Source organism: Solea solea, chromosome 20, assembly GCF_958295425.1.
Source record: "Solea solea chromosome 20, fSolSol10.1, whole genome shotgun sequence".
In the NCBI taxonomy this organism is placed as follows: Eukaryota; Metazoa; Chordata; class Actinopteri; order Pleuronectiformes; family Soleidae; genus Solea; species Solea solea.
In genome coordinates this window covers 11,072,228-11,099,556 of record NC_081153.1, presented here as the reverse complement: position 1 = coordinate 11,099,556, position 27,329 = coordinate 11,072,228, and the positions used below count along the sequence as shown (strand labels likewise).

The 27,329-nt window shown below is 42.0% G+C and overlaps 1 protein-coding gene across 16 annotated transcripts in view; it reads left to right on the top strand.

Moving 5' to 3' along the window:
- adgrb2 (adhesion G protein-coupled receptor B2) overlaps positions 1-27,329 on the top strand; it is a 174,610-nt gene that overhangs the window by 55,482 nt on the left and 91,799 nt on the right. For 15 of the 16 annotated variants that reach the window (XM_058620066.1, XM_058620074.1, XM_058620062.1 and 12 more), the window contains exons 3-4: positions 25,012-25,095; positions 26,800-26,988. In XM_058620066.1, coding sequence (XP_058476049.1) covers positions 25,012-25,095; positions 26,800-26,988 — 273 coding nt within the window. The remainder of the gene's footprint in view (positions 1-25,011; positions 25,096-26,799; positions 26,989-27,329) is intronic. The other variant, XM_058620059.1, reaches the window with a different exon arrangement.

The window sequence follows — 27,329 nt, the reverse complement described above, 5'->3', positions numbered from 1 at the left end:
CTTGTGAAGCACACGGGCTTAAAGGGTTAGAGCTGGAGTTTGTGGCGTCTTTACAGCCCGTCTGGAGCTTCTTCTCTACTTAATGAATATTGTACTTCAGGACATGCAATTGGTAATTTTCTTGATTGTGTCAGCTGTTACTGGTTCTTAAGACATAGGCTATAGCTGCCTTCACATAGAATACAGAGTCAACTCCATTGTTCTCAATCATTCATCATCCATTCACAAGGAAACGTGTGCATGTGTTGGCTCATCCATCATTTTTCCAGTAGACACACTGATTATGTCCTCTAATTTAATTTAATTTAATTTAGGTGACTTGCACAATCTGACCTGACTTTGTTAGAGGGATTTTTATGTTTGTCGGATTTCACTCCCTAAACCCGAAATAGCTGTTTTTTTGTTTTGCCACATGGGGTCAAGAGAAATTAGCTGTAAGCACCCCCAATGACATATCATCATTATATCCTCGGAGTGTAATTTCTACTGACAAGACCCAGCAATGTGATTCAAATGAGGCCGGAATGGTGGTGAGAGTGAAGCAAACCATTAAAGGTGTGGGCCCTAACATCCAAACAGTGAATTAAAAGAGGCTATAAAGCTCCAAAGGGCTGATGGTAACTGCAGAGTCAGGTCAAGTTACTGAATCTGTGGGATCGTGGCGTGGTTTTTATCGCCATGAGTGACTCATATTCGTTGGATCTGTGGTTATCGGAGAATAACATTTTCTTTCTTTATTTTAAACTATGCATTGATCACATATTATTTAACTTTGTACAGAGACAGGATGTTGACAACACAACACATGCATTCTTTATAATTCTTTATAATAATCTCCTGTGTGTGTGTGTGTGTGGGTTCTCCAGTTTCCTCCCACAGTTCAAACACATGCAGATTTGGGGATTAGGCAAATTGGACACTCTAAATTGACCGTAGGTGTGAGTGTGAGAGTGGATGGTTGTTTGTCTCTATGTGGCCCAGTCCTTTTCGCCCTAGGTCAGCTGAGATTGGTACCTGTGCCCCCCCCATGACCCTCATGTGGAGGATAAAGCGGTAGAAGATGGATGTATGTGTCCAAAATGTCCATTACTGTCATATAAGGACAATAAAAAGTCAAATTAGCTAAACGTCTTTCTGGAAAACAGCACAGTTGAGCAGGAGGTTCAATTATGACTGTATGCAAACAAAGGCACTGTTATTTTCTGCTGCCTACTATGATGCCATGTAACTCTCGCCGGTCGTCAAATCCAGCCATTAGCTTAAGTAATTGCAGATACCTTTGGCAAGTGCAATGTGTTTAATATTCTCAAATGTGGCCTTTTAAGAAAATTACATACTTGATGATATTCACTCTTATTCGTCGTCGCATGCCAAGCAATCAGAGTGCAGCACACAGGAGTCAGGAGTTAAGCAGCTAAGCAGTGTCCACGGCCCCAGTGTACGTGCAGTCGGTGGGGGTTTATGCAGTCATGATGCATTTACTTCACGGCCGTAAGGGCCAGTCAGTGCAAGGACGGATGCACTTGTGTTTTAATTCAGTGTGTTTCTGCCCTGTGTTTCCACTTTTCCAAACTTGCTTTCAGTAAGTGAAAGAGCCATTCATCAGCTTGAGATGTTTTCGTTTTTAATAATAACTCAATTCTGGGTTTGTGAGCAAATGATCGCACCCGTCTAGAATATAAAACTGCAATTCCAGGAACCATGCTAGACCCATACTCCAGACTTCACGTCTGTCTATGTCATCGTGCCGGTACATATTCGCCTTCTACAGTATCTGCATGCTGTTGTGACTTGGACAATCACACAGCAACTCCACAGCGGCATTTGAGAATCCTCATTAGCCCAGATAGAGGGTGGGGATTGTGTTTCATGTGTGAAATCAGGGGGGGAGAGAGAGAGAGAGAGAAAGGGGGGAACAGGAAAAGAGTGCTGGGATTTGGCTGTGACTCACGGGACCAGATCACCCTTTCAATGAGCAGGACCAAGTGGTCCATCACACACGCATACACACGCATACAGCTAATTCCCTCCTCGTGGAATAGTATCTGGCAATTAGAGCAGAGAGAAGTGTGTTTGTGTCAGTGTATGTGTTCAGCAGCGTGAGGCGCACAGTACATACAGGTGTTTCAATAACCCTTAACTCTGTCTAAAACACACACACACACACACACACACACACAGGGTGAAAAATGTACACGTGTCACATATGATGACGAAGAGTAATTGTGTGCTTTGCAAAACAGTACTTGTGATTTTTTTTTTTTCCCCCCACCCTCCCTAAAAATTAATGAAGCAAAACTGCATGTGCTCAGGGTGACTGTGGCAACAGGATTAGTATTCTGTGCTCATGAGCTATGGCTCTTTCCCCCCCTCTCTCTCTCTCTCCCTGAACGGGCTCAGCACTGAGCCCCTTTATGCTCGAGCAAAAGCCCTTACACACACACACACACACACACACACACACACCTTGTCATTTATAATCATTGCAGTTTTCTCAACAGATCTTTGTGAATCCGTATGAATTGGTATACAGTACTCTGTCCCGCCTTGGCCGTATTTCAGAGACAATTCAATGCAGGCCAACTTCCTGTTGATGCTATTAAAAGTGTAATCGATCGAATAAAGGGGAGGAAATATATTGTGTACCTTACAATTAATAGATCTCTTCGTCCAGATGCATTGTGCACTGGCCTCATCTCATAAGCTAATTTTTTATTTTTTTTTTCCCTTCTATGTTTCACTGTAAGACGTAAAAAACACAACTTAAGGTTGTATTTCACCTCCCACGGCAAACCTCTTAAAGCCCACATAGACCGGAAGCTCCAATTAACGCTGCGTTTGTGTGTGTATCTGCGTCATTACCTCGTTTATGAAACCCTAAAGTTTCAGAACAAACAGTTCAGCCACTGCTGAGAAAATAGTGTTGTATTGTTTTCCTGGGCTCTGCGAAGCGGATCGGCACTTCCTTAATTTGATGTCGTCATCAGAAATCCTCACCACTCCTCTAACCACCGTAGCGCCTCCTGGTGCGGGCACTAGTCCGGGCACAGACGACTTTATTAATCCCTTTGGGATTAGCATCCACCGTGCCAGAGGGGGAGCTGTGTATCTGAGAGCTGGCCTATCTATTACGTCACTTCCAGGTACCTGGCCAATCACAGGACAGTAGGAAAGCTCTCTTTGGCTGGCCAATCACAACACATCCACATTCTGGGGGTGTGGTTTTGGTCTGAAACAGCACGGCTGACGAGAGCGTCAGTGAGGAGATATTTTGATCGGCTCGTTTGCAGCGATAAGGAGGTTTTTAATTATGAAAACAAGTTAATATATGTGAGCAGACCTCCATAACTAACATATATGTGTGATACAAGCATTCGATGTCGCCTTTAAGTCTGATGCATCAGCTCTTCAGCTATCGCATAGAACACGCACTGCTACTACAGACGTATATATGACGGCAGTACAGCAGAGTACAGTGTCCATTTTCTGACACCAAGCCCATTTCCGACCTCATGGGATTGCCTGGCTTAAGTGCGTATGCTGAGGACCAAAGGTTGTCTGTGAATTGAGTGAATTGAGGCTGTGAAAATGCCGACATTTCTGTCGGCAGCCAATAAATGTTGTATGATGTTAAGGAGAGCGGCAGCGGCGGCGGCATATGAGGTTTGTGATATTTCCGAAGCAAAGTGGGAGTTTTTTTTGAGCAGGAGAAAATGACATGAAGCAAAGGAGATGTGGTTAAGGCACCAGTGGGCCAAATTAGCTACCCTCCGGAGAGCCCCCTGCGCCTACTCTCTAAGAGAAACTGTTCATGTGTGAGACCCAGAGTGTGAGTGCATATGATGTGTGTGAATGAGTGGACGACAAAGAGCCTGAACCCCTGTCTCACAGGGCGGATGCAAATTTTCAGTGGTCATAGAGCAATTTGATGACAAAGGAGTGTAGAGATGTATTAACACACACACACACACACACACACACACACACACACACACACACACTGTATATAACAGTCTCTGGCTCACTGATTTCTAGTGAAGCTCCATGTGATCGATTAACTGCAGAAAATAGACATGCATCCCATAGTGCACCTGTGCCCACGGCCATGCGATACAATTCCCGGAGGGTTGTATTTTTCGTGTGTGTGTGTGTGTGGGGCGCATCTGTTCACTAAACTTCTGCTCGCACGAGGACGATGATGATGATGATGATGATTTCGAAATGTTCCATTGTCAAACTCCAACCATGCAAATCTCAATGATCGGTTTGACATTTGGTTTGAATATGAGTCTCTGTGATTTCTTTGTGCGATACTGCACACTGGTTTCTGAGCACATGGCCCCCGCACGGTTGACTTGGCGAGAATGACATTTTCGCACGAGCAGGTATCGTAGGAACAAGGTATCGACATTCGTTGCAGTGTTTTCAAAGCAGGGAGCTCTCTATGGAGAAAGCACTGAGGTTAACCTGAATGAAAATGATCTCTCTTTTTTTTTTCTCCCACTTCTTTGAACAGATCAGCTGGGTATTGCAGTGTCCACGAAGTCTATCGATGACTTTTTCCAAAACAAATGCATTAATACTGGGAATGACGTTCCTGATTTTGCAGCTCTGTTTGGCTTCGCAGTGTGGCTTCTTCTCTTCTTCTGCGCCAGCAAACCACAGACAGATATGGTTAGCAATTAGCCGGTGAACACAGTGAAGCATTTAGCAGCTAAGGATATTGCTAGACATTTCCCTCAGGAGTTGGTGGAGATTGCTTCACTCAAACTTGCCAGGTGGCCAGAAACATGTCTGCATAATTACTTTGACATGTGACTAAGCAACTGTTTGCAAATGACTACATACCAGACATTGATCATGTGTCATTGCTGTCAGGCTATAGTAGGTTTAAAATGTGGATGTATAGGGGCGAAACACATTTACATAACCTATTTGGGGACACTTGCTTCTGCTGAGCTAAAAAAAATAAAATGCCTCAGACGATTTGTGACCAGGAACTGTTGATTTCCCCAAAGCTGGAAAAGGTTTCTGAACATTGTTTTTGTGTGAGTTACTGCTGCAGAACAAGAATTGCTCAGTTATGTTTCTGGGTTCACTGACTTTTTCCACCAGCACTGTAAATATTTTAAGGTGCATGTTGCATAGGATTGTTTATTGGCTTGAGGACAATGTATTTGTCCATTAAGAAATAGTCAATATAACAGATTTGGTTTGATTTCAGTTTATAATCATCAAGTGACAACAGTCTTGATGTGCTGCGGTCTCCAAAGATGTAACACTAACGCTAATAATATTTGGACCTTTGACCTTTTGTGAGGGTGTAAAAGTGTATAATCTCAGCTACATATGAAAACACTGGAGACAAAATAAAATGAGATCTTAAAGCATCAACAAATATCTACTACTGGATATAAATGACACGTTTTGAGTACATGTGGTCCACGTATGACACAATTACATGTGAAAAGTGCAATACTGTGACCCATGTGGCAAGCAGCTGGCCAGCTGTGCTCCGTGGAGTGTGCATGCTCATGTGTAAGCATGCACATCATAAAGCATGTGTGCATCCCTGACCGTATACACGTACTCACAGGCGTGTGAAAAGATGATCTAACTTTGTCGGGCCGTTGCGCAGATTTACGGCAGCAATATAATTACCTCTTGGTACTGTACAGTGATTTAGTGCGTGAGCGACCGGTCACCTCTGAGGTGGAATGATACTGAAAGCCTCATAACAGTTGACAACCAGTTAGCTAATGGTTTACTGAAGGTGCTAAAGGTACCGCTCCCATTCATCTCTGGAAGGCGCCTGATGGTATTGCCACCAAGAGAGACATACTGAGATAGACAAGGGGCAATACTGATACCAAGCAGCACAGGGTGTGACACATTACCCGCCATTATGTAAATGAATTTTTTTTTTTTTTTTTACACCTCACAGTATCAAGACAGGGTTCTTTTTCATGCTTCTGCCGTCGCACGTATACGTTTTAATGCACAAACCTGCAGTTTTGTAAAGGTCTGATGGCTCTCTTATGTTCAAATAGGGGCTTAATGCGTGGTACATCCATGCTTACTTTGTGCCTGTCAGCCACACCACCTCTCTACCCATAAGATGTCCTTCACGGTAAGTGTCACAGGGACACACTTCCCCCCTAAAATGTCTCCTCTGGGGAGCTCATTTGTGTTCATCTGGTTTGACGTGAGGAGAATCTGTTTGCCTGACACAGCCTCACATGATAGACAAGGCTATTTATCCTAATACAGGAAGGGGAAGCTTCGTAAACACACACAGAGAGGTTTGGTTAGCTATTCTTACTAGGACACGGCACTGACTTCCATTTTCCTTAACCTTAACTATAACCAGTTCATGCCTAACCCTATTATTCTAACCACAATTCAAATCTTAGCTCTAAACTTAACCAGTTTCTCAGATATGAGATTCTGCCTCATTAGGACCATCTTCTCGCCTCAACGGGTACGACTCGGTCCAACAAGGGCAGAGTTTATGCTAAAAAAATGCCACAAATACAAGAACGCACCGATAGAGATACTGTCAGAGATCTGTTTGCCCATATAAGCAAACAATAAACAATTATTTTGCAAGTGTGTGTTCACATACTGTGGCAGACACCCACAGTAATGAAGTATGAAAATGTTTTGTTCTCTCCTCCTGTTGTTTGTTTGTAGCCGGTCACCAGGGTGCTAACACACACATTCTAAAAGCAGCTGTGTGCAACACAAAACACCCACACACGTAAGCGCATAGCACGGCCGTGTGTGTGTGTGTGTGTGCCCAGTCTTCTTCTTCTTCTTCTTCTTCTTCTTCTTCATGGTTTTGCCATGTGTGTCTATGTGCTGGATGGAGAACAACCACTTCATTGCGTGCCAGTAAGTAAGAGGGAGTCGGAGAGTTGTGGCGTTGATCCCGAGGGGGTTTCGCTTGGCCGTGACACCCATTGTCACGCTGCAGCACAATACATACATCGGGACATGGTCATGCGGCATATGCACGCACGCCACTCAAGTCACTCACGAGAGCTTGGAGATGTAATGGCTACTGTGAGGAGTCTGGCGAGTGGAGGCCAATTGGCTGGCGTGGAGGTGGACATGCATGTGTGTAGGGCAGACATGTTACAGCTGCTTCCAGTATCTACACTAAAATCCCACCCCCCACCACCAAACCATCACCGATAAGTGGGTGCGTGCAAAGCTTGACCACACAGTGACAGTCACTTGTGCCCTTGCTGAGTCAAAGCAACTGCAAAACAAGTGTGACTTGCTTCCCCTCTCTGTCCCCCGCACGCACACACACACACACACACCCCGCCCCACGCCGCCTCCCGCTCTCTTTTTGTCTGCGCGCATTAGCATCACCAGCCGGTGTGTGGCAATTAAATATATCCCTGGGCAATGCAGCCCTATTTAGAAATCATTACGAGACAAGGAAATGTTGCCTCGTGAGTTTAGCAAAAACACATGGGGAAACTGTGTGTGTGTGTGTGTTTCTCTGTCTGTGTGTGTGTGTCGGTCTTAGTGTGTAGTAGCTGCTTGTGTGTGTGTTGTGTGCACTACCCTCACCGTCAGACATTTCGGTCCATTCATCCATGGTGCTTTGCTTCCAAGACAAGTCTTCAGCAGTGCCTCTCTGGCGTCATGGGGAGACACCATGGTCGCTTTGTGTGTGCGCACCATTGCAGGTTTAGAGCTAGATGAGTGACCCTCGTACTGTCTGTTTCAGTGCTTATTCTTGTTTTTTTTTGCAGTGTTTTCAAGTGGCATCATGGTCACCCACTGGTTTGTGAGCCTGCTCTTAGGAGCCTTGAGTATTGCAATCAAAACAAACCAGGAGAGACTGTATTTGGACGAGAGGGTGAGCAGGTGTGACATTTACCGTCAATTACACCATAGCTTGTACTCTAAAGTTCACAAAACTGATGTCATGCTGTGGGGACCAAGACCTGATGCTAGGGATTGAAATAAAAAGAAAATATGACAATCAAGTAAGAAGTGGGTTTATTGTTTTGTGGACTCTCTGAATGCTGTTTATTATTGTAACGTTGCATAAGTGACACCACGTTCTATTTTTGTTGAAAACTTTGTTGTCATTGTTTTGCATAATTAGAAGGCACAACAAAAAAGAGAAACAAAAGGTCTCCACTGTCACTAGTTTGCCTCCAATTACACGTTTCCATTAGTGAGCCTGTGTTGATTCCTTTGTTTTTGTTGTTTTTTTTTTTTTTTCACACAAACATGTTATGCTTAATTATCTGAGCAACTTTGAATAATGATCCCATTAGACTTTTGAGTAAATGAAAGAAAAAGTGAATCGACCATTAGTGTTTTATTGCTCCTTTTTGGGCAACACAGGCTCCATGGCTAATGTGATGATGTTTGAAGGAGTGAATTAAACCACAAGCTATTCTGCATAAAGTTTCCTCCATAATGTATATGCAAACTCCGTAATGCAGGTGAGGAGACTGTTTACCTAATAAATACACGACAAACACAGATACTCTGAGATAAAAGGATGAAAAGTGAAGCCGCAGATAATTTACATATACTGCTCATATAAAACCTGGTCGCGGAACTGACTTGGAATATAATAAAAGTTTATGATGCTCATGAACACATTAATATATAAATACCGGGATAAATAAATGGGTTGAAAAAAAAAATCACCTTGCCTTTTTGTTCTGTGGGGAACATAAAATGAGGTATGCTCCTTTGGTCTTGCAGGGAATAAATGCTCTTGGGATTTATCGACACACTGGCTCTTATAAGCCTACTGTCACACTCCAGCAGTTACCCGTGGTGGATTTAGGACTCAGGGAAAAGGAAACTGTCTTAGTCTCCATATCAGTCTCCTTTTCTTTAATTTTCCAGCCAGATTCAAGGACTTTTATTCACTCACTCAAAAGTGGTCACGTGAAACTGTTTAGGTGTTTTGGAGGCAGGTTGTGTTACAGATCTGTATCTGCGCCTGACCTATGATTCCCGGCATCCCACAGAATATACACAGATCATTTCCACCTGTGTGACTCTTGCTGTGGAAGCCGTCCATATAATCCCCTATAAACTGATATCTAGATCCCTCACACACACACACGCGCGCACGTATGCACATTCAACACCACCTGCATAAAAAAAACAACAAATAAATGGCAGCAGCACCCACACAAGTCAAACGTCCTGCCCATACAGCAACCTGATGTGCACACACGCGCACGTGCACAGTTGCACGGACGTACACACCAAGAGCTTTCAGACAGATGCTGCGGTTTGTGAGTCTGTATCGATCGACACTCGTCAGCATGTCCTCTATAACAAGCATTGTCCCCGAAAGCACTGCAGCAAGCCTGTCAGGGTGGGTGACTGAAAAAATAGTGGGTGAGAAAGAGGGGAAATGTGGAGGTACCTGTGTCGACAGAATAGCAGGCTGTGACAGGAGAAGCCCAAAAAGGCCCGAGTGACCAAGCAACAAATGCTGCTGCTTGCAGAGTTACTCGCTGTGCATACACTGCATTTCCCTGATTTGCTCAAGACTCTTGCTTTTTTGCTTTTTTTTTTTTCCTTCTGCAAAGCCTGCTTAGACATTATGAGCAAGGCCAGAGAGGCTGGAACCAGAGTGCGGGCTTGATGATAATGATGAAGTATCTAGCCACCCGGCTAACGAGAGCCCAGATCTGCCTCGAGTCTGCCTGCTATGCAAATTTTCCCCTCTCGCCAGCAATGAATCAAATGCACAGTAAACCAAATGTTTCTCTTCACAGCACTTTAGCAAAGCCATCATTCACCGAGGATGAGCCAAAGACGCACGTTCTTTGAACACACGCACGCACAGACATGGAAAACAAGGTTACACTTTGACACTTGCCCGACTCCGGTGCAACACATCAAAGCTCTTTCTGTGCTGGAGTTTTAAGTTGCGAAAAAAACAATGGCTGAGCCGATATGAGATGGGTGCATGTGTGTACGTGTATTTGTCTGTGTGTTTCTGTTGGTGAAGCACTTCAGTGCACAATGGCCTCTAACACCGAGTCGACAATAACAAGGCACCAGAGACAAATTCCCCTAAGTTGATGTTCTTGGCAGAGAAACACAGCGACATAAGACAGATCTTCTTCTCTCTCTCTCTCTCTCTCTCACCATCTCTGACATCACGGCACCTGGGTGTTCCCACAGCATTGATTTTTAATGTTCAACAAATAACGTGTTTCTCTGTTTTTTTTTTTCCTGAGATGAAAAGTGAGTGTGGAGTTAAAGCTTTAATTGACGGATGGAGGTGTATGCGCACAGAAAGACGGACACGGATCATCATATGGCCTTCATTCTCATCTCTCATCTTTCTCTCTCTCTCTCTCTCCCTCTGCCTCCCTCACTCTTCTCATTATCCTGTTGCTCTGTCAGGCCTGTAGGTTTGCCTCTGGGGTGATGAACAGGCAGAAGTAACAGTTTGACGATAATTTGCTGGAATGCAAGCTTGGACAATCTCACCTCACCTTTTAAAAAGGCGCCACGTGGACCAAGTGACACACATCTGGATTAACTGTGCGACGGACGCGGAGGCGTTTTTTTCATTTGTGCGCGCGGATTTCTTTCTTAATGTTAACGTTTACGCATTATGCTAATTTATGTAGGTTGTTTGTATTGTCAAACCACGGCGCACACCGCATATGGAAATGCGGGTGTACAGACGAGTAATACCTGTACACATGCGCACACACGTGTCAAACAAGCGCACATGCACAAACAGGTGGGGACAGGCTTTTAAGCCTCTGTCAGATTAATAGCCACTTTTCTCTGTGGTCAATAAATACTTCAGGGAGTTCCCTAAAGGCTGCAGGACAGTGCTGTGCATGTGTGTGTGTGTGTGAGTGAGTGAGTGAGAGTGAGAGCATCTAACAGGTCTCATGGGTCAACCTGTCACCACAAAGATGGCTAAGCAGTTGGTTGGCCAGTGGGAAATCAATGTAAGGTGATGAGGTGTGTGTGTGTCTGTGTGTGTGTGTGTGTGTGTGTGTCTTCTTGTGTTCTTTTCTGTGTCTTTGCACTTCACCTTCAGATAGATTGAGAAAAAAAAAAATAAATAAGAAACATGCAACTAAAGTGACCAAATGACAAATAATTCTCTTCACCTTTAAGGGGCAATGAATACAAATTAAAGCCAATAAGAGCCTCTTTTAGTGGTATGTTGATTTAGTAAAACGTACATGTTCAAAGCAGGAGACATCTTTAATCCAGATGATGAATGAAGACAATATGGACCGAATGGAACAGTGACACTCATTGGATAACTCTCAGTTCTTTGGGTTTCGGGGTGGGGGTATGTTGAATGTGGCTGATGTGATGATAAGACTGGGAAACACTGGAGCTTCTCTGCTTTTCTCCTCTCCTACTCAATGGACTGATGAAGATCTTCTATGGCTGTGAGCCCTGGTTGTTTAAACGAGCCCCAGTGGTCCTCATTACCCTCTCCCTGGGCAGATCCGTGCTCACAGATGCAGGCGCACGCTTTGGTGTCTGTGCAGCAGCACTCATAGATACAAGGGAAGAAGCACTTGCATGCATGCAGCTGTTGGCTTTGATGAAGCGTAACAAGGCTGGAGACTAGTTCGCGATACTTTTTCTTGGACAGCTGTCTTGTCCCTTATCAACTTTGTGGCCTAAGGGGTCATTACTACTGTGATGGGTCTAATGATGCTTGCACTGCCCAGGGGTTGGCACATGAAAAAAAAGAAGCAGTTTAGGTTTGACACAGATCCCATAATATCATATTTTTATTGATAAAAGCACAAATGGGAAAACTCTCAGGTCCACTTACGCAGTCATGTAAATTGCACTTAATGATTTCATTTGCTGTTTATGTTTTATGCACCTGTCATTACAATTAATTCACCATTCCAAGTACTTAAGTGCAGCTATTTGTGCTCTCTACAAAAACCTCCAGAGCATTAAATCACTGCTTTAGATGAGTCCAGTTCATGCTGTCATCCTCTCAGGCTCTGTCCCTGTCTGTTCTTTCATTTCACTTTATTTATTTTTTTCTCTCCACTGCTCTGTGAAGTCCTCGTCCAAATCGTATATAAGTCGTCTGTAAGGAGACAAGGGGAAAAGAAGACATTAGAAGTGTGACTCATCTTCAAACTCATCATCCATTCCGTTTGTCTTTGTTTTTCTTTTTATCCCGCTCCAACACAAACCACATATAGTTGGTAGTAGACTTTACAAGCTGCTGTGACTTGTGTGCGTGTTTTGCAGAGAGTATCTGACATTTGGCGCTGATTGAAAGAGTAAATTGATGTTGGAATGGCTGAACTTGGTGAGATACAGGTACAAGGCAAAAGCGGTCAGTGGATATTTCTGGATCTACTGTAGTGACACACCATGTCTTGACGTACCCAAATTCAAGCTTCATAGTACGTCATATAGTGTATGTTAGATCACATTCTCTTTTTTTTCTAATACAAAATTATTTGAACTAGCTAATTTTCACATAAAAAAAAAATGTATCTTAGTCAGTTTCAAGATGTTATATTTCTCTATAATCTTTATAACCTTTCAAGGAATTTTATCACTGAGTTTTTTTCCTCTATCTTTCTGGGGAAGTGAGATTAGGGTTCTTTTTGCTGAGTCGTGTGTGATCTCATCTAACTCACTTGTCCCCTGGTCATGAGTTGCAAGGATGCAAAGGGAGTCCTCACTCTCTGGGGAGTCGACCAGGGAGTCATCATGTGGCACAGTTAATCAGTGCGACTATTGGCTCGAGGTAATCAAGTGATTAATCAGCGTGACATTCGGCTGACGCAGGGATTTCTGAAGTAAGACTTATGGATAATCACAGCAAGGGAGTAGCGAGGCACAAATATACAGAGGGATACAGTGTGGTTGACTTTATAAAGCCATAAAACTGTGGATGACCACCGCTTTCATTTATCGGTTACGCTTGGGTCACATTGGATGCATGGCGTGTGTGTTGCTGTGTGTGTGTTTGCCGGTTGTGTATGTCTGCTGTGTCTCTCATAACACCACACGTATGAGTATGACTTCACTTTCTGTTTTATTGCTCACCAAAAATGTGAATTGTGACCGCTGATTTGTTAACATGGGGGCTAAAATTGAATGCAGTAAGGTACAGCGATTCATTGATTACTAATCGATTAATAAAAAATATATTAATTGTCAACTATTTTGATAATCACTTATTCAGTTTTAGAGGTTTTTTTAAAAAAATAATAATAATTAGGACTAGCTTTCTGATTTTTCAGCTTCTTAAATGTGAAAAAAATTCTGGTTTCATTGCTTTATTCGACAAATAATTCAAACATCATCATTTTGAGGTTTGGGAAACAACAGTCAACATATTTCAACATTGTTCGACATGTGAAACCAAGGACAATTTGTCCCGGCACAAACTGAATAAACAAAGGAAATAGTTTTTAGTTTTTTTTCAAAATTAGTTGAAGTTTCGAAAAAGCCACTACATGCTTCATATCACACTATTGTGGGTCTTAAAACCATAAACTTTGTATTTGAATTAGGGCTGTTTGAATCGATTCCTAGTTAGGGTGTGGTGACGTCATATTCCAGTGCTGTTGTTGTTTTTTCGGCCAATCAGATGCTCGTCACAGAGGAAACACATGGCTACTTAATATGCTGCTGCCGCTACTTCGAAAAGCTGCGTGTGTTTTTACCGTTGAATGAAAATGGACAAGTTAAAGTCGCATTGCAGAACAACTTAATCGTGGCTGTACGTATTAACGAAGACATAAAGTCCGCTATGCTATGCTAAGTCCGCTATGCTAGCGGACTTTATCGCTAACATGTTAGCATTTAAGCTAGCGGACTGTATTGCTAACTCGTTAGCATTTAAGCTAGCAGACTTCGTTGTAGCAAACTTTCTCCAGAGCTTATGAACAACAAACGAGAACAAACAAGAAGTCCGTGATGAAAAGAAATCACCCCTGAACCGGAGGCAATGAAGTCTGGCAGGAATACTTTTCAGTTTCTTATGGGGTGAGTTTTAATTTACGTCCCTAAATGCATTACATGAGTGTTCATTCGAAGTGACATACAGGGATTCAAAAATGTTTTTTTAATGCTGGACGCTGTCTTTTAATAACCCACTGTGCGTTTCAGAACGTTATGTGGCCTAATTGTGTTCCATCATTCTTCTCATTTGCAATTGTAAAACCCATTTACAATGGAAGGTAAACTCTGAAGGTTTGGTCTGTTTAAATTTGAACTCAAACAGCCTGTGGCGTGTTTTGATTCATGGACAAACTAAAAATAAAAAATAAATCAATGAGGTAATTTTACAGTTCACTGTTATGCGAGTACAGTGCAGTCTCCGCTTTGATCTAGTCAAATAAAAAGACATGTGGGCTCTGCCCTTTCCAAAATTGTACAATCTACAACGTGCACACAAAGTTCATTGTTCGGGCCTTTGAAAGTGGGACAACGCAAGAAATGACAGCAGAGATAAAAAAAAAAAAAAGGCAAGAGGAGGTGACAGAGGAGGTGATAATTTCACCCAGTGCCACCTAACTGCTGAGGCGGCGGCGGGAGAAGAGTGATTGATGGGTTAAAGAAGGCGGAGAGTAAGTCAAGGTGGCTGACGGGGTCAAGAGCCAGAGAGTCATGAAAGCGAGAAAACCATGCTTGCAACAGAAAGTGCCAGATATGTAGCAAGCAAGTGTAAGAGTGACTGATAGTGACAAGGAGATACTGAAGTTAGGGTGGCACATTTATGCCTTGAAGGGACAGGAGTGTCATTGCCTGACAGTTTTTCTTGTTCTGTTTTTTTTTTTTTAAAGGGAAGCCAGGGAAGTGAGACGATGTGGAAGGTTTCTCCCTGCAATTCATAGTTAAATGCCATACACTAATCTCCAGGGTTTCCCCATTTATTCACATTTTACTATCAAATGACTATGGCAAGATATAGGGAAATTGGAAGTAGGCTCAAATAAGGGAAGTAATTCCGTGCAACATTAGCATATGCCACGTAATACACACTGAGCTTTTATATTTTCTTCGTTTTTATTCGCAGCATGGTGTGTTGTGTGTGGCATCACTGCAGGGGTTAGGGCTTTATGTCCCTCTGGGATTTGCTGAAAGTGTGTTATGGTTCCTCAAGGCGTTGTAAAGACCAAAAAAAAAAAAAAAACACTATACATTTTTTTTGATCCTGTACTTCAGTTGGATGCGAGCTGTGCAATATTGTATACGTCTAGTTCCCACTGGACTATTGTGTTTTAAAAATGCATGATTTGTTACTGTATAACAAATCACAAATTAACACACACACACACACACACAGATACCCCCCCCCCCCCCGTCGTGCAGTCTGTCCCCTTTTAATTTAAAATGGGTATTGTTTAATTTAAACAGTTCTCTTTTAGACATACTTCTGAAAGCTGTACTTGTTCCAGTTTTCCACACTAGCCTTGCAGTCATCCACAGTCCTCAATTTGAGCTGCCTTGTCTCATTTAAGATTTCAGCAGTGTAAGTTTTTTCCAACTTACAAGAATTGACTTGGTCCCCATCTCTTAAAACAGTGGTGGGAAAACACTAACGTGTGATTCTCTAATCTAGGACAGTGTTATTTTCTTCATTCAAGGCTGAAACATTTAGCTGAGCACAATAGTCTCACTGCAACACAGTAGCTAATACAAATTACACAGCATTTCTGGGGGGAAGAAATACACAATTCTAGAGCCTTTTTGACCTTCATGGCTGAAATTGGCTCTTGAGCATGGAGTTCCCTTCATGCTGAATGACTGCACTGAACGATCAACTAGCCTGACTACTCTTTGCTGTTTCTCCAGGAGCTTTTTCCCGCACAACATTTTGTTTTTGTCCTCGGACTAAATTGCTTGGAACATTTTGTTGCAATGTTGAAGAAGAAAAGAACAAGCTGAGAGGCTTCATTTCAAGAACTGATGGGGCCCTGGCGGTCCTTGAGCCCTGCAAAGAGAAAGATTAGTGTGCGTGTGTGCATGTGTGTATGTCTGTATAAGGCTGTGAGAACATATTTTGTTTCGAAGGACATTCTGATATCTGTCTGGATTACCTCTCACTGCGAGCCATCCCTTTATTTTTCACCACCCATAAAGCTTATAATATGGGCTCCACGCTTTTACGGAATGTGCATCAGCAATCTCCAGATCCGCAGCCACATTTGTTAATAGAAAGAAAAACCAAAGAAACAAGAGTTTACTGTGTTTATTCAGACAATGCACATCTCGGTGCAAGTTCAACCTCACCCAGCAGGTATTAAAATGATGATGGTGCTCAAGGAGCCAAAGGTGCATCCCAAGCAAGAGCTGCTCTCAAAAACATGGAATCATTTCAAATAAATTGAATAGATCAAATAAAATACAATATTCCCAAAAAGCATGGGCACAACAGGAGTGGGAAACGAGACAGTTGAGTACCCAGATATGATCTCTCTAAAATGAGGAGGATGTTCTTTTTTCAATACTCTTATCTCATGCAAGAGCTGTGATTTAAGTCAGACTACAAAGTCAATGTAATCATTGTAATAGCCTGTTTGAGTGAATGGGTTTACTGATGTACATTCTTTAGTATCAGACCTTGTGTATATATATACTGTGTATATATATATATATATATATATGTGTATGTATGTATGTATGTATGTGTGTATATATATATATATATATATATATATATATATATATATATATATATATATATATATATATATATATATATATATATACACACAAGGTCTGAATATGAATATGAAATAGCCTTGCCCTGAAAATTGCAGGCACTGAGAGAAATAACACACTCTAGCTTTTACAGTACATTATGGAAGTCAGTTGCACATGAGCGAAAGACTACTGTAACTGAAGACAGGAACAAAACCATCTGGAACAAACTGGTACATGCACAACAGTCCAAAATAAACATGAGCACATATTAAAACTAATCGGAACACACCACAGTATACACACGCACACACAAACGGGAACAACCCAGGGACATCCATTCTTAAAAGCACTGTAACAGCAGTGATAAATAAATGAATGGTTATTGCTTCTTCTCACATGAGCTTATCCTTCCATCTCCCACTGACTGATTCTGCTTGTCTGAGTGACTCAAGCAATGCTTAAAAACTCTAATGGGTGCATGTGTGTGTGTGCGTGTGTTTGAGAGAGAGAGAAAGGGTGTGTCAGTTTTCGTCAGTGTAGGTCTGTGTGCGCTGACCATGCAATGCTCCAAAGATTGCCCTACTGTCTTGCAGAGCTGACGCTTCCCTCTAATGACGGGCAATTGACTCATTTTACTGTCCCTTCTATCAAGAAGGACAGTCTGGCTATCCGAGTCTCCTCTCGTGCTCTCTTATGTGTCATGAAAAAACACCTGCCAGAGTAGGCACTCCTTTGCTTTGGCCTGTGAGCCGGGTGCCTAAGGAGTCCGTGAGTGTGCCTGTGTTTATGAAGCAGCACTATCATTAATGCATGTCACTGTAATGGGCAGATGTGGCTCATTTTTCATGGCAATCATAGATTGCTCACAGTCAGCCAGATGTAGCCGACTCCTTTTCGTGGTTGATCACCAGAAAGAAGACTTGACCCTTGCATGAATAAACATTATATGGCCGCCATTAACATTTGAGCTTCTACGTGAGAAACAGATACTCTAGGCAGTTACATAAAGCCTATAAATATAGATGCAACAATGAACTACAACTTTGTTTTGTGGTCAAGGCATAAAACTATTTAAGAACAGGAAAAAAAAAACTTACTACTTACAACAAAAAATTAACAAGACAAATGAAATGCAAGAAAATAAATAAAATAGATACAACATAAAAAAAAAAAGAATTAAAGTGGCAGAGCAAATACACAGTAAAAGACAGTAGGGGGCAGGAACACAGCAGTAGCAGAACAGCTGCCTTTCACCAGTGTTCAGAGCAGCCATCAGCAGACGCCATTCACCTCGTAATCAGACAGAAGACCAGAAAACAGAGTGTGGACACTGATTTATAATCCACCTCCTGTTCTCCACTCCCTGCAAGCCCCCCCACCTACATCCCCTTTCGTTTCTTTACAGCATCAGCATGACGGTGTTGCTGTGGCAACAGCATCCCTCTGCAGAAGCATACCGTATGTAAGCACTAATCGATCCTTGTTGTGCGACTGCGTCATGTACATTGTCGGGGTGAAAAAGCCCGATTTTTGGCAGCTGTTGTAGTAAAAAGATGAGATCCAGGTAAAAAAAAAAAAGAGGATGAGAAGAGAGAACGGGAGGTGACTTGACAAAGATTGTCGGCTGACATCCGAGCTCACAAGTTAACCCTTTTCTCTTCTAGCAAGTAAAGGCTTCTGCTCAGCTTGATGCAAAACTCTTCCAAACCTGCAGGATTAATACATTTTTCAGAAATTGATGATGCTGTGAAGCACAAAAACAGAAGATTGTGTATATCACCTGAAGGTATAATAGTCTATTTAAAACTGAGCAATAGGTTTTCAACACTTGCGTCATGACTGCTTTTTCAATAAGTCGTCTTGTCTGTTTGTAATGGCTCTGTTGGCGTGTGTAACTGTAGACATTGAATACATTTGTGCCCCCAGAATATAAATCCTTCTTGTTTTTCCTTTCGTGGCACAAGTAGGTTTTTGCAGTTAATTAGGAAGTGCCTGGACTGTTCCCAAAAATAAGTATGGGATGATCTGGTTGATCATATAGCACCAATGCAAAGCCAACACATCTTGAGTCAGTTGTTTGCAAACTTCTTTCTCCCTGTTAGGATGAATAGTAATAGTGGTGATTTCTTAACCCTTATAACACAGAGAAAATATATATCACTACTAAAAATGCGATATTAATGTCATAACCCCCCCCCCCCCCCCTCCACAGGATGTCCATATAAGGAGTTGTGTATTATTCCCACAGCAAATGACCATGGGTGCACCTGCGGCACAGGTCCATGCCGCGTGAGCACGAAGGGTTACATTTTCATATGGCAAGGTCATTTTTAAATGTTTTAAAATCAAACACGATTAATTTTAAGTGTGACTGTTGGTAGCTGATCAGCGCAGTCGTCTTGCTTACTCGACTCTGAATGAATTGGTGTATTGTTCTGACCGTCCCTGCAGTGATTGGTCTTTGATTGTGGCTCTGTAGCTTTTCCTGAAGTTCGCTGGACTGTAAATCCGTCTAAATTCTCATCTTGTTAGAGACCTGGGAGAAAGAAAGGCTGAGGTGAGTGGGGGGGTGGAGGGCAGAATAATAGACCGAATGACTGCTGTGTGGGAGTTGGAAGATTTGAAAATATTTAATAAGAGAAAGAAGAATGGACAATTTCTCAATTTCAGATTGAGAATGAAAGTGAATCGAAACAAAGCCATTTCGGCAGTTTGGAACTACACAAGGGTTTGTGGTGAACTGTGTGTTTAAACGTGGGTCTGCATGTGTGTGTAGTTGTGAAATAAAAACAACAGTCAGCCCCCGGGAGTGAGAAAACTAGATTCTGATTCCATTTTGAAGGCACACAAATGACCTTGAGGTCTCCATCGTCAGACTAACGCGGTTCATATCTGCCTGCTGAGAAAGAGAGAGAGGGTGAGTGAGAGAGAGAGATGGAGTGAGTCTGTTTGTCCAGTAGCTTATAAAAAGTCCATTATGGTGCACTTCTATCAGTTTGGACTCTCCCAGATGGACCCTGGAGTAAATGGACAGCACCAGAGAGCTATAAACTCAGATTTGATATACAGCTGAAAAATCTCTCGCTCTCTCTTTGTGTGTGTTCGCCTGTATGTGCGTGTGTGTGTGTGTGTGTGTGTGTGTGTGCGCGTATTCAATCATATACACTGCAGTGAAAGAGTGAACAGTAGCGAGCAGAAGACATTTTTGTTCATGCCATTTACTTATAACACTTGTTTTTTCCATATTATCATATGCACACACACACACACATATACACACACACGGTCTTCCCAGCAGGATTAAATCCCGACTCAGTCCGACAAAGGAGCCTGTGGCTCTCACTGGCTCTGCCTCAATCCCTTTCCCCAGCCAGATGCTTTGTAGGAGCTCAAAACCACTTTACTCCATGATGTTTATTTATCAGCCATATTTATTCCCCATTGTGTAGCTGTGCGTGTGTGCGCGCACCACATCAAGGTGAATTTGAGCTCTGGTGTCATAGCTCTTTGTGCATTTCAACATTCAGTGTGTTGTGTCCGTGTCTCAAAGCTTTTGTGCGTTCATTGAGAGTATTCTGCTCCTCACACTGAGTTGAGGAAGGTGAAGATGCTTTATCCATAGCGGCTGGTCTACAACTCGGTAAATAAATAAAATGATTTTCAATAATAACAATGATAATATTTTTAAAAAATCAGAATCGTTCTGGTGTTTTTGTTGTGTTTTCCAAAAATAAATCCACTGAAAAGCCCTTTCGACTTTTTACTTGACATGTTTTTCCATTGAATGTCATTTGGCAACAGGAGACAGGACTGAAATACAGTTGCTCGAATGAAAATGTCACATATTTTGACTTCATGTGCCTGTTTTGTGACTTAGGTGACATTTTATGATTGAACTGTACACTAGCTGTTGCACCATCTCACAAAATCATTGTCATAATTGGCTGAAATTGCAAGCTCTGTAGTGTAAGCTAAAAATGGTTTATTTACACCCGCAGAAATCAAAACAGCTGCAGGTAACCATTCATGTCTGAAAACACTGACATCTACAACCTCGTAATAACTCTTGACATATCAGGCGGAGAATTCCATTATGTTCTGGAAAAACAGTGAACCCAAATTATTACAGAGCATCATTTTCACACAGCCAGTTGAGATGATGGAACTTAAGTGTAATAGGTGTCTACAAACTGAAAGGTGTTCCTCTGAGAGAGGAGAGACGTATGAAATGGGTTGAAAACAAAGGATGAGAAGTTCCTCAGGGATGGTCTGTCCTTTCAATGTCATCTTTTATCTAATTAAGGCTGATTTCAACCAGTTGCAATTTTCAGACCCTGACACTGACTGACAAAGACTGCCATTGTCACATTATTTTTTTCCCCCCACGTAAGATTCTTGAACTGACACTTCAGCCAAATGACACCTGTACATCACACACTACAACTTAAAACTGTAGTGCATACATTTTAATATAAATATATCACAAACCATTGTCAAATTATTTATTGTGTTATTGCGTTAGTAAAGTCAGAGTGCTTGGTGTATGACTAAAAACACTAAGAAGCACACACAGAAAGTTTGTCCGACGTGTTTGATGGGATAAATGCTTCTTGCCCCGTCCACCCCTGCATTGCAAAGGCACCTTCAGTTAGGGCTGATAGTATTGCTTGACAGAGCCAGTTATAATAATAATCTTTGTGCAACATTTCTATAACAAATTTTTACAAAAACCGACCAGAACTAGAATAATATCAACAACAACAATCACTACAGTAAAACAACACAACCTGACAAATCGCACAGCATCATTATCCCTGTTCGCGGTTGGAAGTGATACTATATTTTTTCCAACTAGAGTTGGAAAATTCCCCTGGAGATGAAGAAATGGCTGAAATGGGTGGAAAAACTAAGAGCAACACTATTTGATGAAGTGTGTGATGATGTGTCCATTAAAGTGCAGTCCAGAACATTAAACAATATCGTGGGGTTTCTAAAGGTCACTACTCTCAGGGGTTTATCCATATTGATCTTTACTTTCGATTGTGCCGGACTCCACAGCGGTGTTCATCTAAATCCTCTCCTGTGTTGTAGATCTAACTGAGTGAGAGAGACGGTAAGGGACAAACCGAAGGAGGGAGAGAGAGAGGGAAAGAAATAAAGAGATAGGAGAGAAGTAGTCCTCACTGGTCATTTTATGCGAGACATTACTCCTCTGTCCTGCTTCACTGGCCTCTCTGTCTCAGAAGCACAGAGGCGTAGGAGCTACACCCACACACAGGGTTTAATTTGTGCCAGTTTCTGCCAGAAAATAATTCAGAAACTCCCAATTGGGACCAGCACTTACTGTGTTGCTATAAAAATAAAGATAAATCAGTACATTTTCCCAAATCTTTAAAGTTATACTCAAATGAATTGATATCACATTGATTTTTTTTTTTTTTTGCTACTGAAGTTACCCATGAATCCTTTTCACCAGTTGGACTTTAAGTCGGTGTTGAAATTCAGTCTTGGCAGTTTTGGCGAAAAATGAGTGGGAATGAGTGAAACACTGGAGCACTGTATGCCTGTGCAAGGCTTAATGCTTTTATTGTGACTGTTAACTTATTTTAAAACCTACAGCCATGCAAGTTTATAACTGACTTTGCTTTATTGAAAAAAAAAAAAAGAAAAAAAAAGAATATGTTCAAATCTCAGGCCTGTTGCCATGGGAATCTCTTGCCACATTAGTTGCAACACTTTTTCTTTCTTTTCAGTCCTTTTTCTTTTGGCATGGAACACATTATGTGTTGGAGACGACTGCACTTGCTTGGTGTTTTCTGTAAGGTGTTATATTTCATCGAAGAAGCCTCTTCCACAATTGGAATAGTTTGTGCATTTGTTTTAAGCCATGGCTGTAGCCAGCTGCAAATGCAATCTACAGCAGCAAATCAAATTATGAAGATGTTCCTGGGGTAAAATATTGTACTTAGACCATTAAGCACAAGTGTCCTTCCTGAGAGCAGTTGGAACACGGGAGTGTTAGATAGTGGGAGGTTAAAATGGGCTTCTTTTTTGGGGAAGGCTATATCAGAGTGTTGCTTATGATGGGCGTTTAAGCAATCATGTATATAAAGTACACCATGCTGTGATGTGCTGCACCGTCTCGCAGGCATTGCTGCACAGCCTACACTTGCCTTGTGTGGTAGACCCAGCTTCTAACGTCTGTTGCTTCGTCCCTACTCCTGTGCAGCCATGATTCTTCTCCAGCCATTGCTGCTGTATGTTTTTCCAATATCAGCCACTTCTTTTGTCAGGAACATGCCATGGTTTGTTGGGTTTCAGCTGCCTGAGGCAGTCACTCAGCAGGTCATCACTGGGGGACATCTTACTGATGTACTCTTGGATGTTACTTGATTCATTCTGGAAAGTTGCTCTGGCACTCACTAATCATTGGCCACCTTCCATCCACTTAGTGTACAGTCTCAGGGTGCTGCACTTAGGGTGAAACCCTTAATGCATGGTGGGGATATCTCTTCCTTTGACCAGGCAATTATGCCAGCAGGTTATGTGATAGTGGCAGTGCATGGCTGTTGATAGCTTGGATCTTGTTCTGACTGTTCAGCTGACTGTTGAGGACCTGTCTTACGAGGTGGGTATTTGGTATTTGGCTGTAGCAGTTCTTCTTGTGGCCTCTTCATTGTTCCCATTTCATCTGTGGTACTCCAAGGTATTTGTAGCTGTTTTGCACGTCTACTGTGTTGCCTTCAGGTAGTTCCACTCTGTCAGTTCTGATCACCCAACAGCATTTATCAAGTCTAAATGACATTCCGGTGTCATCGCTGTAGATCCTGGTTAAGTGGATCAATGAGTCTTTGTCTCGGCTTCTCTTGGCATACAGCTCGATGTCATCTATGTAGAGGAGGTGACTGACGGTTGTCCCGCTTCCGAATCGTATCCGAAGCCACCCTTTTGTGATGATCTGGCTGAAAGGTTCTATGCAGAACAGAAGGGGGGGTCGGGGCATCACCTTAGTATATTCCACATTTGAGGCTCTGTTGTGCATTGGTCTTTGAGTTGGCCTCTATTGTCATTTTCCGAAGGTCCCACTGAGTTCCTGATTAGGTCCATTATCATCCTGTTAATATCATACAGCTCCAAGCATTCCAGTATCCATATGTGAGGTATTGAGTCATGGGCCTACTTCACCTCTACAGACGGGCGGCCAGGGCTGTGAGCCTTTGTTTGGCGGTCTGTACTACCTCAGATATGGACAGCTTGTGTATTTTTTAGGCAGCCTCTTTCTTTACCTCACCTTTCTTTAGCTCAGATAGATGGCTAACCAAGCATCTCAAGGATTACTGATGCAGCTACATGTATTGGCTTCTCAATGATGCTGTAAGTGGGATAGTTGCAACTTCAAGACCTTCTAATGGTACTTTGTTACCCCCCCTTGCCTTAGCATCTTTGTACCATTGATGAGGCACATTGTACCTCATCAATCTCTAATTGTGATGGTAAGTTCCTCTTCTGTTATCTGCTTCATGTATGGCGTGTTGCAGTAGTCCATTTTCTCATTCCTCGGGTTGCCGTGGTTCCTGAAAACCTGACGCGGACCATGTTGAATTGGCCTATAAATCCATTTGCACAGATCATAGTCTGTGCCTGTGCCACTCTTTATTTGTATCAAAATGCGATAAGACAAAACAAATTGAGATGTATTGCATAGGCTCCCTTTCTCCATATTAATCTCAATTGTCAAGGCAATTGCTGCCACACACACCAATCATTTGCAATGCAATGCAGGTTTTCATAAAATCCTCCAGTTGTCACCGCATGTTATTTTATTTATACAAAATATTATTAATGTAATACAAGTGCTTTCAGTCTTATTTACTGCTACATAAATACCGTCCCACTGAATTATGAATATTTGCGTTGACGTGCAAGGATTTCCCTTTAAGCTAATGAGCCAGTCAGAATTAGTTACTACAGATTTACTTAGTTACTGTAGACCTGACATCTTATTATCCTTATCTTCACAATGTGTGCTGAAGTGTGTCGATGTGTTAAATGTTAAATATTCAGCAACAAGAATCAAGCCAAGGAGTCATGTTGTGGATGTACTTTTTTTTTTTTTTTTACTTCCCTGAATGTGCAAAGTGGATGCTGATTTCTGTACATTGTCACAATAACATGCAGTAAACAAACCAGGCATCTCATAAGAGATGAGATATTATACTAGTATCTTCCATTTCCTGCAGTTAAATGTTTAATATTTAATATATTGAAATGTAAAATTGTATCAATATAATTATATTCAAGTAGAAGTATTTATTTGATCTATTTCAGATCCATATGACGATGATGATCTGAAGGTGAAGACCCAAAGACCACGATCAGCTGACCAGCCAGGTGTGTTTCAGGCACAAACAGGTGAGTTGTATATAGTGTATGTGTGCACAGCCTTGAACAAAAGCACTCAGCCTGAGCGTAAACAATAAATCTTAAAAACGAGGAGACCCTTCCAGGTGTGTTTCAGGCACTAACAGGTGAGTCAGATGTATGTACTGTATGTGTGCACAGCCTTGAACAAAGGTATTCCGCTTGACCGTTACAATAAATCTTAGCTAAGACCTTATAGATAATAATCTTTTATTTAAAGCTCAGTAGAAGCCCAGGTGCCACACTGTAGTAGTTGACCACATGTGGGATAGTGTGGAATGTATGAGCTTCTTTATGTGTAAGAGTTTAAATCCTACATAATTAATACAATTGGAAAAGACAGGTTTATTCATGAGATGACATTTATGTATGCGAACAGATCTGCCTTATACATACATTATTACATGTCGGCTGGTTCAGCCACACCAGAATAGGTCACATACTCATTTTAGCGTGCTCACATATACATGCACACAGGAAAAGTGGCACACATTTCAATAGTCACTGCTACTATTGTGCAGAGGAGGGAGTACCGGAAGGAAAACCCCTGGCTCTGTCCTGTCCTTCTTCGTTCTTCTCCCCCTCCTTGGTTCCTCCGGGCATGTATGATGAGCTTAAGCCCTGACTCATGGCATGTTAATGAAGATGTAATGCGATTAACGGACATGCAATTAATTTGATTTCCGTCTGTGCCATGTGATGGTTCTTTCATCAAAGGACGTGGCGCATACAAACAATTTAGAGAAGACAGAGAGAAGAATTCTTTGCTTTTCAGAGGCGTAACTCCACAGCTGCCTGGAGAAAGCAAGAATCACCAATCATCGTGGTCTTAACAAATCAAATATGGGCGAATCTGTACACATAAACATGCTGGCTGTTAGAGCTAAAGCCATTAGGCAGAAAATGAATGCATGTTATGATAATTACATCAATATTCATGTCTTTAGGTATCACCGCAAAACACGCTTCTAACATGGACTTCATGCCCATGAATATTAAGTAGAAGTTTATATCCATTAAGGAGCTTATATAATGAGAATCACTTATCTTACATATTCATATGGTGAACAGGAATATCATATATCATGCAGTCAAAACATGTGCGAATGCAACATGATGGAAGTTTACAAATTAGTATGATTATATGCTTTATAATCACTGACTGAGGAATTTGAGCTGGATCTAACCCTGGTCTGTTTGTGACCACAAAGCCTTTCTCGTATCTTGCACATAATCTCCCGCTGTCCTCTTGACAGTTGTATTGATTATGACTTTATTTGTCCTTTTTTATTGGCAGGATATTGCAGTGGCACCACTACCAATCTGAAGTTTTCTCTTATCTGGTTTTCAATTAAATAAAAAAAATGGAAGAAAAACAAAACTGGTCACAGAAATCAATAAAAACACATGGGTTTTAAAGCTTTTTTGGTTCTTGGGAAATAATGACTGAAAATCTACTTAAGACCTGTCGTCAGAAAGACAGAAACCCCTTTTTCCCCCGCAAAGAAATGTGTGGGAATGAACAGCAAAATGTCACACAAAATAATTCACGTCTTGCCAACCATGAGCTAGAGAAGCTTGTGTTCAAATAATAGTGTCCTTCTTCTTTGTCTTCCAAAGAGTAGAGCGCACTGAAGAGACTCTAAGACTCCAGCTAATGATCGTTTTCATCCTTCCCCTCTGCTTGTTCTTCAGGTGACCCTGCAGCAGAGGAGTGGTCACAGTGGAGTGTGTGCTCGCTCACATGTGGGCAAGGCTGGCAAGTGAGGACACGATCTTGCGTCTCCTCACCTTATGGGACACTGTGCAGCGGTGCCCTGAGGGAAACGCGCATGTGCAACAACACCGCTTCCTGTCCAGGTGAACCTGGCATCACTGGCTCAGGTATGATAACCAAACATGGCCTCACTCACTGTTGTGTTTTAAAATCTTTATGCGTGTGTGTGTGTGTGAGATAGTTTACTTTTTGACAGGAGGAAGATCTCGTGGTGTTATGTTTTTTGTCCGTTAATCCAGGCTGTCTTACTCACAACAGTAAACGCTCGGATATTATTACTACGACAACAAATGCACAAGGTTAAGCATTGTTGCATGGTTATATGTTTCGTAATATGGGCGACTGAGATACGTAGCAACAAAATACTCAGGTCAGGTCTCAGCTCGCCATTGTGTTTTGTTTGAATGCAGCTTTAGAACCACATTGTAAACATTGACAACCCCTGCTT